A 16,885-nucleotide genomic window follows, 5' to 3' on the forward strand; every position below is an offset into this window, starting at 1 on the left:
GTTCAACCTCGGGAGTCGGTCCGGACAGACTTAACCAGTGACTGGGAAGTAGAAAAGAAAAGACAGAAGAGGGAGGGAGGGGATGAGGGAAGCTCTTGATAAAATGGATGGATGTGGTGGAGGAGATGATGTCATCAGGCAAGCGTCCAACCTTTACCTCAGTGATGACTACAAAGAGGTACCATGTCATGTTTCTGTGTTTTTTTCTTTTTTAACACAATCAAAAATCAGATTTTATTGTGAGTGGACTCAAAGTGGGATAAGTTAGTTTAAGCACGTGAAGCATGTCCACGTTGATGATTTTCTCTTCTGATTGTTTGCAAAGTATTTTATATGAACACATTAATAAAAACTGATAATGTTCATATCTTTAATATTAAGTTACAGATAAAATAGCAAAGACTCAAAGCAACAGGCAAACTGCTCTGCCAACACTCACTTTGCTGTCTGGAGATAACACAATTAAGGGTAAATCAAAAGAAATAATTATAATATAGCTTGTTTGTTTGCAAACATGTAAATGTAACAAATTGTGGTTTGTGTTATGGCCTCTTTAGTCAGGTGCGATGATAAGCACCTTCACACTAACTGTAACTCTTAACACCACGGTGTTTTACTGATTTACCAAGCAACATATAACTAAGCTTGATTTATAAACTTATTGTTCCAGCTTCATAGACTTTTGTGTGTTGTGTGAAGCTAATGCGATGCAACCCAAAGACTAAGCCTGGCACAGTGCTCAAGTCTGGGCATCAAAGGGTGCACATATTTGAAGGCAGTGCTATTACATAACACTATGAGTAACCAGGCTTTATTCTTAAATCTGCTTCATTCTTTTGGAGAAAAAAACAGATCCCTTTGCTAAGTCTTTTCCCACAAATAGTCAGACCTTCTCACAGTGACTCAGAAACCCATTGTCCTGTCCAAACCCAGTTCATGCTTCTTGTCATACCCCTCACCCTTGCTTTTTTTCTCTCTTATTCCACCATAACCTCCCCTCATCTCCTCCCCCCCGTATTTCTTTTACAGCCACAACATACACATTCATTTATACCCTTTTGCCACTCGCTGGGCTTCTGTTCCGAGCTGAGTGACGGGAGCAGTCTCACACTGACCTGCAGCTGAACTGTAAGAGGGGCCAAAGGTCAAATCCCTTATCTGGGATGGAATGCTGCACCGAACAGAAAGACAGGTCTCAGATAGCAAAGAGAGATAGTAATGAGAGAGAGACACACGCACACAGAAACAAGCATCCATATTTAGCCTCCAATGATGGTGTGTATACTTGAAGCATATTTCATGAATACAGACGCTTCAGAATACAGACTGGAAACAAGGAAACAGGTAGCCAAGAAAAGGATTTATGCTAGGTTGAGCTTCAAAGATGTTTGTCAGTGGATATGCGAGCTCTCAGCAGGGTTTCCAGTCTTCATGCTAGGCTAAGCACACCTGCTGCTGGCTGTACGTACCTTCATGTTTTCACTCACACAGTTATGATACTTGTTTTTAGCAATGACAAAGGACATGAGCATCCATGTTTATACAAATCTCAAATCTTAACCACTAAACAATTTTTTGGCTATTAAAGCCAGCAATTTAGTGGGAGGCAGCTTTGTTAGCACAGATAATTCAATTCAGGCTCGAAACAAGCATTCTGTCATCCATTGCCAGGGCCAAATCACCCACTTGGCCCATGGATGAATGGTCGTAGTGCAGACTGGAGGAGAAAATGTCTTTGTCAATGAGGGTTTTCAACAGAGGAAATTGCTTTGTGAATTTGAGGAAAAACACAAATTAGCCCAACTGTGTTTCCCCCAATCTAATTTAGACAGCTCTGGTGCTCAAGGCCAGGAACTGAAGGAGGCGGTTAAAGCTGTCACTCATTCTCTTTCGTATGCTTATTTCCCGAATGCATCTTTAAATGTTAATGTAACAGATCCTGCTATTTCCCAAGTCATTTGCAATGAGAAGATATATTTGAACCATTTTCCATCTCAGAATTTATGAAGAAACTGTAGCGGAATAGGAACAAATATTTATTTTTTAACAAAATAGTCAAGATAGAGTTTGTGTGTTTCTGATTGGTTGGGAGGGTATTTGAATACATCTGTTTGCAGTGTATAATAACAAATATCAATCAGAAAAAAAATGTTTTGAAAGTATGTATTTATTATTAATTGCTTTAAATTGTTATGTAATTATTACCTTAGAATAAACCATTTATATCTGTTTGTACAGCTGGTCCTTTCACACAGGAGAACGGCCACATTACCACCATACAAGGCATATATAAGAAGAAAGTGGAGGAATTTGTGTTTGTGATGTCAAAGTTGCACATTTTCTCCTTTGCAGTTAATTTAACAACCACTATAGATGGAATATGTTTGCTAATTAGCCAGTGAAAGCCATTTGAGATAGTTTCTATTTCCAACTGGACCACTAGGTGTCAGAAGAGGCTCCAAAAATCTATATACTTCCAAAGAAGAGAAATGATTGAAATTGATACGATGAATTTGATACAGTTTGATAAATGCAAAATGTAATGATAGAAAACAAGCCTGCTGGTTTGGGTGTTGTGGTGAGTAGAAAAAGGAAAGAGGAGGAAGGATCAATTTGCACCCCTGCCTCTAAGTGGCACATTCCACAGCTTTGTAAATGGTTTATGGGGCCGCCATTATCTCTGTTTTACCACCCACGTACAAGCACACAACACAAACAAGCTGTGTAACAGGTGACGTTTATGTTCAGACAGGAAGTTGGGATGTCTGGCAGGTGTGAGATGCAGACATACTCTATGACTTGTTGGTCCAACTGCAGAAGTGTGAGGTGCAATATTCAGCAGTTTCCCCATTCATCATTGACATATAAAGTAGTGCTGCAGTGTTGATGTGTTGGGATGGTGCATCAAGACCTATAAAGAAATAACCATCAGAAAAATAACAATCTATTTTATATCTCAGCTTTCATTACTGGACATAAAAAGCCATTTTAGGAATTGGTCTACGCTGGTAGAACTGGTGAATCATCTGTTCGGACAATTATCCTTTGCATACTGCTTATTTTCTATTTCTTCATAAATTCAGGTCTGGTTAGTTATGACCTGAACCTTTTCTCTCATAGCAAGTATCTCTTCCAAATGTTGAATCACTCCACCTGTATTGATGGCTGTTCCTGCTATAAGTGTCCGTCTTGGTGGGAGTGTGTGCTAATGTGATGGGAATGCTGTTAGTTGTAATGACAGTATCAAAGTTCCTCTTTGAAAATCTTTTCAATCTTGTACTTTTGGGGTCACTATTGAAAAAGTAATCAAATCTTCAACTAAAAAAACAAAATTGAATTGTTTTTATTGTTTAAATGTCAGAACCGTAAAGGAGGTCATCTTGATGTCTTATGCAGTGCCCTCCTGAATGTGCCATACTTGGTTTCAGCCAGCTTCGAGTCTTTTCTCAGCCTTTACCATATGAGGAAAGCAGGCAGTCAGGAATGCTCAGTGAACCTGCGGCTTCTGGTTTTCATTTCGCTTGACATGACTGTTCAGCAGACTAACTTAACTGACAGATTTTCAGTAGTCTGTATGAGTGATGGATTTGTAAAGAAATGTGTTTGACCTCCAGTGAACCACTCAGGCTCCTGTTGCACCTCTGAGGCAGTGAATTGAAACTTTCAAGTGTGTGCATTTTGATTAGCCAGGCAATCTTTTAGCAGATACACAAAGGAGCGATGCTAACAAGGTCCACTCCTCAACATACCAGTGTGTGTGTGTTTGTGTGTGTGCTTGCAGTGCCAAGAGTGTCTTGCGGGCTGTTATGTGGAGTAGGATTATGTTAATTTGTCCTTGGTAGAGGTGCTCACACCGACGCCTCCACACAATTTTCAAGAGAGATAAACACTGAGAGAGGAGAGGACTGAGAAAAAGGAGTAGGAGAGAGGTGAAGGTGTGATGTGCAATTTGACGAGAGAAGATCAGGATGAATGACAGAGTGACTGCTTGATGAAAGCAGGAGAGGCTTGAGGCTGATGGAGAGAAGTGGATATTGGGCATGATGGGGAGGGAGAAAGACAAATGATGTGTGAGACAAGTGATGTGACAGAATCAGGCAAAATAAGAAAGAATGGGAAGGTGAGGAACAAAGGTGAAAAAGGTGAAAGATATATTGAGGAGTAAGTGATTGTTCTTAGCGTAGCACACATAGCGTTGTCGGAACAAACGGTTCTGGGCACCGTCTCAGGGGTAACAATCCATCATGAGCTCCCACGTGAACTGCAGAACTGGTGCATGTGAGCAGGTGTTGCATCACTTCCCAGCTTTGGAGGAGAGTAGAGACACAGAGCAGTGTCACATTAGATGATGACAAGGTTCCCCTTTCCTGGAACGGGAATCCTTTGAAGGTTGTGCCTTATTGGTCAAAAGCTCTCCTTTGGCTATCCACCAACTGTTTGAAAGACAATGAGCTCCTACAACCAGAAAGTGCTTATAAACAACTGTGGGCATCATCATGTGAGTCTTCAGAAAAAGCTACTCCACAAATGTGCATGCTTTCAGATCAAGTACACGCTGTCACAAAAATTATTTGGTCATGTGGACGTCCACATAGAGACTTGTGGACATCCATTGGTGAGGATATTCTTGGATGCTGACAGTATAGCAATAGCATCTGTGAAGAGAGGCACCACCAATAGGGAGTAATAGAGCGATTACCAAGCCAACACTATAGACTTGTCCTTACTCCTCAGCACACTCTTACCTCAATTGTTCTTCTGTTTTATCAGGTAGCCTTTGTTTGTGAGGGTAGAGAAAGATGCATGACACAGAAATGTGGCAGCTATCTTAACCTTAATGCCTCCATGCTTTCTAAAGTCTAAATGTGACTTAAGTACCCATCACCCTGCCTTATAGATTCACAAGACAAATAGGTTGAGGATAAGGAACTGATTCTTACAAATGTGAAACAATGACTAGTGAATTGTGAATTGTTTGCATCCCAGTCAGATATGTTTACCTGTTACGCGCACAAGTTGGACACAGGAGTGTGAAAGGGGAATGGACAGTAGAAAAGAAGTCAGAACAATGAACCTCTGTAATTTAGTATTTTTGGGATTCCTGCAGTTTAAGCTAAACAGGGAAAGCATGAAAGCTTTTACTCTGGTGTTTCATATGTAAACCTAAACATGTATGAAACTTGCATTAAAAAGCCAACTATGTGTGTCCATGCTCACCAACTGTTTGACGGGGCAACAGCACCACCTGCTGGTGAATGCTGGTATTTTCAACTTTTAATGATGAGATATGTCACTTTTTTTTTTTCCAGATCATCAGCTGACTCCACACTTTGTGTCAGAGCTTGCTAAGATCACACTAAACCTCCTATTGGAAATTAAGATAAGGCTGCTGCTTCGAATATGCTTGCAGCAGTGATTTTTACCAGCAGAAAGTGCTGGGGGCAACAGTACTTTCTGTATGTACATGCAGCTTGTCCTTTGGGAAAGGTTGTTATAGCATGCATAGATTTTTATTAAGGAGGATGTCTCTTTGCTGACAATTCACCACTTACCTGTCCTCCTTTTGTAACTACATATCAGTCCTCAAAGAGGTTGCATTAAAGTATCCTCATCTTGTTAATCTCCTTTTACAGGCCCAGAAGAATGAGAGGGAATCTATCAGGCAGAAGTTGGCCCTGGGCAGTTTCTTTGATGATGGCCCAGGCATCTACACAAGCTGCAGCAAGAGTGGCAAACCCAGCTTGTCCTCACGGTGAGATGCCTCACTTTTCACATGTAACTTACCACAGCAGCCATGTGATCGATACATGGAAAACACAAGTTTTTGCTTTTTTTAATGTACTTTTTTTTTTCATGTGGTCTGATAATTCTCTGAATGAGGATGTCACAAGAACATGAGTCTTGGCTGTTTCATAAAGTTAACAGCAAAACACAATGGTTTAAATCAGAAAAGTTCAGATTTACTGTCAGATGTGCCTCTATATAATGAACAAAGGAGAGGGAGAATGACAGGAAGCAGAAAGAAGTAGTGTGAATGAGCCCGATATGATCATCAGCCCTTGTGGCTCTCACTTCCTAAAAGACACCTACACATCTAGACGCATATTATGCTACAACCTCTTACACTGGACCTTACTGGAACTGGATGTTTTGGTAGCACTTCAGTGCTCTTTTGATTCCTGTGATTTGAATCACAGGGATTTCTCAAAACTGTTGGATTAACTGGTATGACTACAGGGAAATGTTATGCACTTGTCTGGCGTTTTGGAGATTGACAAATATGTTCGAGCCTGAAAACACTTGATTATTGAGGTCAAAATTGTTGAGGGTAAATTAGGATTCAAAACTCTGAAATGCTTTTAAAAAGTTGCAACTATGTATTGTGCGGGATATTTTACAGTTAAACTTGACAGTCCTCTTAGATGGAGTTAAATTGATTAATTAGATTAAATTATTTGGCACTCAGTTCCTCCGTTTCTTTGCTGCTTAATGCTCTGACCAGCAAAGTCTCCACAGCCCATTACATTAGCCAGGCCCTACTCTGTTAATACAGTTTGTCATATTCTGGTTGTCAAAAAAAAGTCAGTGGACTTTTTCATGGCTCCGACAATCTATTCAATTTGAGTTACAGAGAGCTTTTTGATGCCGCCTCCTTTGAAACAACAATCGACCTCTCGGATCCTATTTTAAGTGGGCCTGAATGGATCTTAGCAGTCTAATCAATCAGCTCCGTTTGTAATTACTGCACTGAATAAGCAGAGTATTGATCGACAGTGGGATGGATCTGCACCCTAGTGATATTCTGGTCTTTCACGACACAAACACACCCCTTCTGGACACGGGCAGATTGCATAAGACCTAGTGGAGGCCTCCTGGGTCGATCCACATTGGAGACAATAGCAGAGATGATTAAAAACACCTTGTGTTTACTCACAGCACTCTTAATACTGTACCGAACTCATCAAATGTTGTTTGTCTTAGTGCTGCTGACATGGCTGTCAACTGAGCTGAACTGAGCTGACACCTAACAGCAGCTATGCTTATATGACTTCTCTGTTTTCTGTGTGCCCCTGCAGGCTGCAGAGCGGCATGAACCTACAGATCTGTTTTGTCAATGACAGCGGCAGCGACAAGGACAGCGATGCAGACGACAGCAAAACAGAGACCAGCCTGGACACACCTCTGTCCCCTATGGTATGCACCGATGCCCACGTCTTCACTGAGAAGCCCACAAAGAGTTATTTCAAAGAATTCAAAAAGAAAAGAAAAGCACCTCAGTTCCAACATAGCTATCAAATGTGTGATATTGGTTGTGTGAAAGTTGCAAAGTAATAAAGATCTGATGGCAGAACAAGAATGAAAGCAGGAAAATAGGCAAGATATACAATATGAATCAGAGATAAGTGGTGCTTTAGTTGCTATATGAATGTGTTTACCGACGTTTCCTCGACTGTTAATGAGATCAAATGAGAGGTGATTAGTGGTTGTTTAACAAGGCCTTGTATGACTGCCTGCATTACCTCCTGTTTGCCTAAGAAACATGTAAAGAAATGAAAGGGAGAAAGAGAAAATGATAACCTCTTTACATGTTCAGCATTTTTGTTCCTTATGTCCAAGCTGATGTTCAATGACATTACTGCAAAAACTGAATGCAAAAGAATGCATAAACATTGTTTCCTTGGCCTCTTTCCTCTTTCTCGCCGTCTCCCTGTTTCTTTTTCCTTTTTACGGAATATTTTCCTCTCCTTATTCCTCTTTCTGTTTTCACCACATCCCTCCCTCAGTCCAAGCAGAGTTCCTCCTACTCGGACAGGGACACTACAGAGGATGACTCGGAGTCTCTGGAGGACATGGACTTTTTGAGTCGACAGAAGAAGCTGCAGGCGGAGGCAAAGCTCGCGCTGGCTATGGCCAAGCCCATGGCCAAGATGCAGGTGGAGGTGGAGAAACAGAATCGCAAAAAGTCACCAGTGGCCGACCTGGTTAGTAACATAAGCCTGAGATTAGCTTTGACAAAAATATGAGACACTTATCTAATCTTTGATATCACGCCTTATGGTATGATATTTCGTGTCATTTTTAAATGAACTAACTTAGAGTCACCGAGTGACTCTGTGGAACACGGTCCACGGCGCAGTTATATGTAGAACTGAGCTGAGCCACAGTTACAGCTTGATTGAGCCATTTAATTAGACTGCTGTCCTTGTCCCAGTATACATGCACAAGAGTGGAATCAAGTTATTGACTGGATTATGTGTATAACCTGTGTAAGAAAACATTCCACACATGCTGTCACTTCTAACTTTCTCTGTTGGAGATCGTCGTGCATTCAAGTGTTGTTGAATTTACAGCAGAGACGTTGCATTTAGGTTACCTGAATGGTAGTTTCATCAGGTGGCATTGAGGTTATAAAATCAGGATTTTTGTTAGAGTAGAGCCACAGTACTTTTCAGATGCGTTTAGGCACCTGACAAGAGAAACGGCGACATTAATGTACACACACACAGCATGTGCAGAGACTGCAGACCCATTTTGAGTCTTGTGATTCAATCCATGGTTGCAACATCTTGGTGTGTTCGTACGGGTTTGAAAAAACTTGATTTTGTACAATTTAGGACCTGACTAATATGTTTACATGAATTTTACTGTAATGTTAGCACATAACAATTTTCTATTATACTTTACTCTGTAACCAGTGTGGTGGAAAGAAGTCATAGTCTCCTCCTGCGCTCCTTTTTTTTTCAAGCCCTTTTTTAGGGAGAGGATGGTGATGACAACCCCACTCATCATTATTTCATCCATTTTTATCTGCCCTGCTGCCTCCTCAGGAGCACACGCACCAAGAGACACCCACACATCTGCGGTGTCGCACCGGCACACATTATCTTTCCAGCTGGACTTGCAGGCAGAACTGTTTTACTTATTCAGAGAAGAGAGGGGCAGCTCAAGCAGGTCCATCTATAATTCATTCCGGAAAGCATTGACTTGGGTGTTTAGGGATGTAAAAGTGCTCAGCAGTCAGAAGACATCACTGTCACATCCGAACTGAACACACAGTGAATGTTAAGATGTATTAAGGTTACAGCTGCCTGCTATGTCCACAGCACAAGAGATCTATTAAACTGCCGTTATGACACATGCTATATGCTTCCCTGCAACAGGGATTCCCAAATATGGGTGTTTGTAGAAACGTAGGCTACTTCTGCAGTTTCTCTGCTCATTTGATTTAAGAAAACTGATGTTATCTTTCACAGTATGATCACAAGTGGGTGTGATGCTGATTTTATTAAAATCATTAAACAGATTATTGAATAAGACGCAAAAATGTTGAAGCAGAAATTTTTGAAACGATTGACTGAAGATAAATGGCTGAATATTACTTAAAAGTCATGCAGAGGCACTTGAGACGTTACGTCAGGCAATGAAGTCTGGGCAGACACTCCCCTTCCTCTCTTTGCTGTTAAACTTTTGCGTGATTGGTTCCAACTAATAGGGATTTTCCTGCCAGCTCCCCAAATTAATTTTTTTAGCACGGTTAGCTTATACCCAACCGTCTGCTTGCTGAGAATGTGAGTTTCCCTAAACCAACAAACAGAATCCCTGAAAGAAAGTTTGAGACGAAAGGGGCAGAGAATCAGATTCCACAGTAAAAATTCAAATCTGTCCCCTAGTTTCATTCAGTTCCTCACTCTGAGAGCGAGTCATAGCTGAAGATTGGCTCACTGGTATCGAGTGACCAAATAGTCATTTGCATGCAGTAGTACGATCAGTCTGCCACAGAAAGTCACACTGTGGTCAACAGTTGAGTCAAGAATAATGCCAATCTGCAGCCTTTCCCATCACACTCTCACATTTTCTATGACATCACAATTCTCCCTATGTCACTCTAATACTGCCTACTTGTGGGCGTTCAGTTTTGAACTGAAACTGACACAGCCGCGTCGTCCACAGTTGCATCAGCGCTCGCTGTGAAAGTGAAAGAGTGGCGGGAAACTATGTCGACATCCACATATGCTGTAAAGTGTCCAGAGAGAAAGCGTGCGTATTCTCCCGCTGTTTGTCTGAATTGGAGGGAGAAATGGGAGGGACAGAGAGATATAATGACTGTTGTCAGAAAAGAAAAAGAATGTGGACCGGTTGGGTGAGAGTATAGACGGCAGGAGAGTCGAAAAGCGAATTATCTGTCTGTGTTTTTACAGAGAAAGCACCTACAACTCTTTGTGTTTCCTGTACAAGTGCAGCTTACTTGTAAGGTTGACTGGTTGATGAAACATTAGGAGGGGCACTGGACATTGTGTGGCTGTGTTTTTGTTTAGTTTTTTTAAAACACAGAATCATTAAACAACAGAAAGCCTGATATATTAAAGTTAAAACTTAAAAAGGAAAGACACTGGTTAGAGATGTTTGCAGAGGTAAAAGTTTCATGTTTATTGATTTGCTCACACTCTGTCATCATTCCACCAATACGGGAGCGGGTAAAGTACAACTCTAAATTAGAAGTCCTGGATTGAATATGTCACATAAAAGTTTGTAAGTGGTATCTAATAAATTCACACAAACGTTAAGAGTAAAAGTACTCTTGGGATTGTTATACTATTATGAGAATTTGGTTAATTGGTTCAATTTCAATCATTTGGTTTTCATCAGTCATGTGTTACTGTAATATCAAGATTTCACTGTGGTTTTTCAAGGTGGAACATTTTTTATTTTATCCATCTATAACTGATTATTATTTTTTTGGGATTAATCTGATAATTACATTCATTATTCGATTGATTCGTTGGTTTGTGAAAAGGGTAAGAAATCTCATCACAAGTGTCCTGAATTTTTATTAAATGGAATTTAATTGAGTGATAGTTTATTAATTTCCCAAAAAATATGATATTGTATATATGACATTGAGAGAGATGTGGTAAATCTGCAGAGTGCCATGAATGCATTGAGGTGTTGTCTTTTTAGTTTGGCAAAAACTGAGCTGATGACTTCACATGTAGTGTCGGCAGGTTATACAAATGGACTCTCTTTAGGCAATATGGACAGAAACTGAGACCTAACAGTTAAATATCAGGAATGTTCAAGATTACACCACCTACAGTTAAAAAGCACTGTAATTCCTCCTCCTTTACTCTTACCACTGTTCTATTTCTGTCTGTGTAGCCCAACAGCCAACAACACATATTTCTGTATCCTGCATTTACTCGCGTAAACTCTCCAAGCTCATTTATCTCATTTTCCAGTGATCTCACACTGACAATCGAGGGAAGAAAAGGATTTAACAAACTCTTCCTTGCTCTCTGTTTTCCTCCTGTGCCACTTCCTAAACATCTCTTCTTCAACTCATCTTGAAGACTTTGGGGTCTTATTCCAGACTTAACTTGGGGTTTGGAAAGCCCAATCAGCTGCTCCGGCATGTAAAACATAAACATAAAAAATAATTCCATCTGAGAAATATCACGATAAAAATAGATTATTCATATAAGGAATGCCAATTTTTACTTAAGTGACTTTTACTTGATTTCAGGTTTTACTTGAAATGTCTCTGATTGCATAACAGTTGTTTGCGCTACTGTCAGTGACTGGGATTTTGTGTGAAATACAAGATAATTAAAGTGTTTTATTCAATGACTTGTGTGAGGTTAAAGAACTCTGACTGCTGGCGAGATGAAACCCAAGTGACGTTTATTTGTTTTTAACACACTATAAACTGTTAACAGGAGTGTCCACATGGAATCCCCTAACTTTACAATCTCCGTACATAGAGTGGTAAAAACCTAAAGGAGTGATATTCCCTTTTGTTTCGGCAGGGAACAATGACTCTGAAAAGCACTGAATGAGACATCCCATAAAGGGACTGAGGTGTATTGTTATTTAATCGAAACAGCTTTTGTTTACCCATTTGATGATGCTTGATCTTGATCTTCTTAACATTTGTGCAATTGTGGGTTTAAGCCATATTCAAATCGTTATTGTTGTAGGGAATCAATACGGTTATTGTATAAATCATCAGAGAGCGGTGAGGAATGCAAGGGAAGATCTCACATGTGAGAATCTGGAGGCAGATAAAGACAGTGTTGCTGAACTGAAATCGACCACTTAATTCAGATTTCAATTTGAAATGTTGTTATTAATTATCCATAAATTCCAAATGATAATATAGGGTTATATATAAGGTTACAAAAGCATACAGTCTAAATACTTTTTAGTTAATTGCAAAAATATTAGAAAGCTATACTTATAATAGGTCATTTCTGTGCTACTTTATTCAAAATGATTACATTTCTGCCTTCAAATACAGAAAGCACTATATTTAACGTGTTTGTGTTTTGTTTGATCTATTTTTATTCCCATCAGCTTCCACACATGCCTCACATCAGCGAGTGTCTTATGAAAAGAAGTCTGAAGCCCACCGACTTGAGAGATATGACTCTGGGGCAACTCCAGGTTATAGTAAATGATCTGCACTCCCAGATAGAGAGTGAGTTTACCACACACACACACACACACAAAGCCACTGACCTCTGCTTTCATTTGCAGAAATGAGCAAGAGAACGAACGGGGAAACACATGCACATGCATACTGACCCCTTACCCTTTTCAGTGGATGTGAAAGTCCTTTTATATGCATTAGTCACTTTAATGTGCTATACCAGTTAACAGCTTCCCCTTAGCATTTACCGGTACTGCTCTGTACAGATCATTGACCCTGCAATTATTGAATGAATAATTTTGCGTCTTACATTGAACATTGGCGAAAACCCCCAGGGAGTTCAAAATTATGAGCATTTGCCTCCAAAAGTAACATGTCTTCTTAAAATCTGTTTTCTGGCTTAGCTGAAACAGCGATAGCGATGCGAAAACAACCACAGGTCACTCAGAGTGCTTTGACTGTCGGTGCTGATAGTTCCCAGTGGCTCGGAGGTCATTTTATGAGCCCCTTGTGGGACGCTGAGGCATTAATCTACAGATATTCATTTATATCAAAAGTCTGTACAGCAACTCTGTGGTTAATGTGGTTTTTCAAGTATATTCATACAGTAGAATATGAAATCTGCATATGAAACTACTTTGTCATAGCATTACATTTGTACACTTCCATGTTGTCTATCACTCCAGGTCTGAATGAGGAGCTTGTACAGTTGCTACTGATTCGTGATGAACTACACATGGAGCAAGACGCCATGCTGGTTGACATAGAGGACCTCACCAGGTGATGAGACACTTAACGGGGAAATTATTCTCTACATTGTTTTTAACACATAAGTTGTGGTAGAGGAAAAACAATCCTTCATTTACAGAATGAAATATGAAAAAGAACATTTATATTTTGGTCATTGTCATTGAAAAAGACATGAACTAATGCATGACTTCATCTTTCAACATTTTCCATCCATATCACTGTCAGTTTCACAATGTGCAATATTAAAAGAAAATGTATTTATTTCATTTTTCATCATCGCCAAAAAAAAACAATTCATAGTCAGTTATCAGATTTCTCACAGTTCCCCTGCAGCCACAAAAGTCTTTATATAAGTTTTCTCACATATCCAGTTGTTCTCTTGAAGACTCTTAAACAAAGAGTGTTCTCGAGTCAGTGGAGTTCCCCTTTGACAAACCATTCAGAATGGAGTAAAAATTACATTTGGTAGGGACTACTTGGAGCTGTGGATAGCATAGTCATAGTCATAGCAAAGTACAGTATCTGTGCTTCCAGAGTCCTGCGTTCTTCAGTTCAACACATTAAGCTGCCTTTTGATTGATGATGCGAGACAATTTATATGAGCTTGCAGATTGCAAATTTGCAGGCTCACCAGAACAGGTGTGTGCCCGACAGCAATCAGCAGTGTTGTTATTTGAATTGCCTGTCTTGAAAAACACTTACAAAAAAAAGCTCAAATTTTTACAAGCTTTTCTTGTATGTTTCTTTCTTGATGTTTTACATATTCAGACATTATCTCATTCAAACCCTAGCTGTTACAGAGGCTCTTTTTTCCTATTTGATTAGGACAATAGCCTGATGTCTCTCGCTTTTATTTGGGCTGAAACTCTGACGGTCTCACACGAGAAACATACTATGGTTGATTTTGATCCAGATCCAGAGCACTTATTTTTGTCATACCAAGGTTCTGTTGTTTGGTCCAGGTGGTGCTCAGGTATAGACTGAGGGATGTCACACACTGTAATTTTTTCAGGAGTCCCCTCCTGAATGACTGTGCTCCTGTAATAAAGCTTCAAACCTCTAACACTTGTACTTTTCTTTAACTGTGATCCCTGTGATAAGTTGCCACAAAAGTTGTATTATTCTCAGGTCTCAGTTTGTAACAAATTGAGCATTTCCTTTTAGAGCCTCCACTAAATGTGACATTTTTAAGAATAATGCTGTACATATAATTAACTATGGTCAAGGTAACTTGCAATAACTCTATCTCTCTAATCTCACTTATTACAATTGACTGTTTTAATTATGTATTCTTTCCTTAATTCAATATTTTTAGCAGTATAGAACTGGTGAACAAACCCATTTATCATGTCCCAGTTATGTGCGATATAAATCTGGGACATATGGGGTCATGAGAACATCGGAATGACTCCCATGAGTAGGCATTTGTACCTAAATAAATCTGTGCCTTTGATTTGTTTTTAGAGTTTTACACAAAAGAAGTCCGTAGCACATTAATTGTGAGCTTTTTTTTGGTAGGGACGGTTATTGGCTATTTTCTTGAGATTTCTTGACTATAAGAGAAATAAGAAATTTGAATGACAGGGTCTTTTTTTCCACTATTCTCATTTCCAGGCATGCCGAGAGCCAGCAGAAACACTTGGCTGAGAAGACCCTATCCAAATAAGATGCCCATCACCGTCCACTCTGCCTGCCTCTGCCAAGCTTAACCCCTCCTCCAAACCAAACTGTTCCCCTCCACCCATTCCACCTCTGCCCTGTGTCGATCCAAATCCTTCCCGCTTGTCCTAAGTATTTTGCTCCTCGCTGTTTTCCTGTTTTCCCGTCTTTACCCTCTTGTCCAACTCACTGACTTCAGTGGTAGCAGCCGCACAGAGGAAAGCCACCCTCTTTCATCTGCTTCTCCCAGCGCTGAGGATGGAGTAGCACTTCCTGCTTCCTGGGAGAAGAGGAAACTGATTGTGTGTTGTCATGGATTCTGTCCCCAGCTTCCTGTGCAGTGATCGGCCTTGCTTTGCTATTGTTTCTTTTTAACTTTCTACCTTCGCCACTAAATTGTAACTGTTCAAATGCAAAAATTGTGGGGAAAAAAATAAAATAATAGTGAAATTTAGTAGAAAGTCCGTCAAGAGAAAAAAAAGAAACAACAGTGCTTAAAAAAACAATGGAAAACTAACTTCTTCAGACCATTTTAAGTTGGACAGTAATTTCAAAGTATCTCAAAGTCGACCCGTTTTTATTCTGCACAAATGGTAGTTTTCAACTGAGAAATGTTTATTTGAAGGTGCTAAAAGAGTGTAAAGGAAACATGCCTGCCTTGTAGTGGAGTTGTAGATTTTGGTAATACGTTCACTCTAATTGCTCTTCAACATTTTGTGAATGTTGATTTTCTGACACGAGTCATTTTAAATGAATAAATGTGTTAATATTGTTTTCATCCTATTGTATTCAGATACTTTATTTGAGGGAAAAAATGTTTATGTACAGACATGTAAGATAAAGAATAAACTTTGTTTCATAAATGTTGGTTTTCATCGTCCAGTTTGTACAGACGCACAGTGCCACATGTGAGAGGCAGCCTCCTCTTTCTAATACGTTAAAAAAGTGTGCTGATTGTAACCTCAGTGAGAATGTCAAGGCATTATGGAGTATGACTCAGCTCCTGCTGTTTCGGTCTTGCCTCATCATCTCATTCTCTCTCATTCTCACTGGGGTTGATTTGCTGCTCTTAGAGGCACCACAAATCAATTTGGGCAACCCCTTTAAAACAAAGTCCCAATCAGGAATTTTTCTTTGAAAAATGACAGCTTGTGTACTTAAAGTCACTTCTGGTGAGGGGGGGGGGGGATACACTGAAATTCGAGTCTGAATTACTTGGAGGTTCGGTGATGAGTGCTATGTTTCTGGTGAGTAATATACCTGAGCATATAGTGCACTTAGAAAGTGATGGCGAGTTTCAGTTTTCAGTAGTTCTGTGATGAAGGCAGAGAAAGGCCAGGAAACTCCTGCAGCCACAGACTCACAACAGCAGAGTTTCAGAGAATGCACTTCCTTTCAAAAGTGTGTAAAATACAACAAACAAAGCGGTTCAAGCAGGAAGTGAAGTCATGCTTTCATGAGGGTATCCATATTAACAAGGTTGTTTCATAATGAGTCTTGTGCATTCCTTAGATACTGATTAGCAAACTGAAATTGAAAGTTGATGTCTTGTGAAATAGAAAACCATCTGCTTGGATGGAATAAATAATAAGAAGAAAATGCTCTTCCCTTTTAGCATTAAAGCCATAATGTGTAATATTTCACGTTGTCTATTAACAAATTTGAGTCTTATCATTCACAAGTATTACCTCAATCGTTATTAATTACCTCCATCACAAAAGTGCAGTGTTCTTATATTCTTTATATTCAGCATGCGAATGTACATAAGAGTGTTACACCCCAATGGATGTCGCCATGTTTCTCCGCCATTTTTAAACTACGGGATTTGTAGAAGGACATGTCATCAGCTTCGCATTTTCCGTTTACACATTGGAAACGGAAAATGCGAAGCTGATGACATGTCCTTCTACAAATCCCGTAGTTTTAAAATGGCGGAGCGACATGGAGACATTCATTGTCCGTGAAATATTACACATTATAGCTTTAAGAGATACTCTTTGTATTAGTCTCTCATTATAAAGCCATTTAGGGCTGTTTTTCTTTCTGAAG

General features: G+C 39.7%; 1 protein-coding gene across 4 annotated transcripts in view; it reads left to right on the forward strand.

The window, feature by feature from the left end:
* The window catches only part of schip1 (schwannomin interacting protein 1), a 220,438-nt gene extending 204,739 nt beyond the window's left edge, over positions 1 to 15,699 (forward strand). For all 4 annotated transcript variants that reach the window (XM_075473311.1, XM_075473313.1, XM_075473312.1 and 1 more), the window contains 6 exons: positions 5,634 to 5,752; positions 7,077 to 7,194; positions 7,785 to 7,982; positions 12,352 to 12,475; positions 13,114 to 13,207; positions 14,792 to 15,699. In XM_075473311.1, coding sequence (XP_075329426.1) covers positions 5,634 to 5,752; positions 7,077 to 7,194; positions 7,785 to 7,982; positions 12,352 to 12,475; positions 13,114 to 13,207; positions 14,792 to 14,843 — 705 coding nt within the window. In that variant the 3' untranslated portion in view covers positions 14,844 to 15,699. The remainder of the gene's footprint in view (positions 1 to 5,633; positions 5,753 to 7,076; positions 7,195 to 7,784; positions 7,983 to 12,351; positions 12,476 to 13,113; positions 13,208 to 14,791) is intronic.
* Positions 15,700 to 16,885: the final 1,186 nt, after the last annotated feature.

Source organism: Odontesthes bonariensis, chromosome 9 (genome assembly GCF_027942865.1).
Source record: "Odontesthes bonariensis isolate fOdoBon6 chromosome 9, fOdoBon6.hap1, whole genome shotgun sequence".
Taxonomy (NCBI): Eukaryota; Metazoa; Chordata; class Actinopteri; order Atheriniformes; family Atherinopsidae; genus Odontesthes; species Odontesthes bonariensis.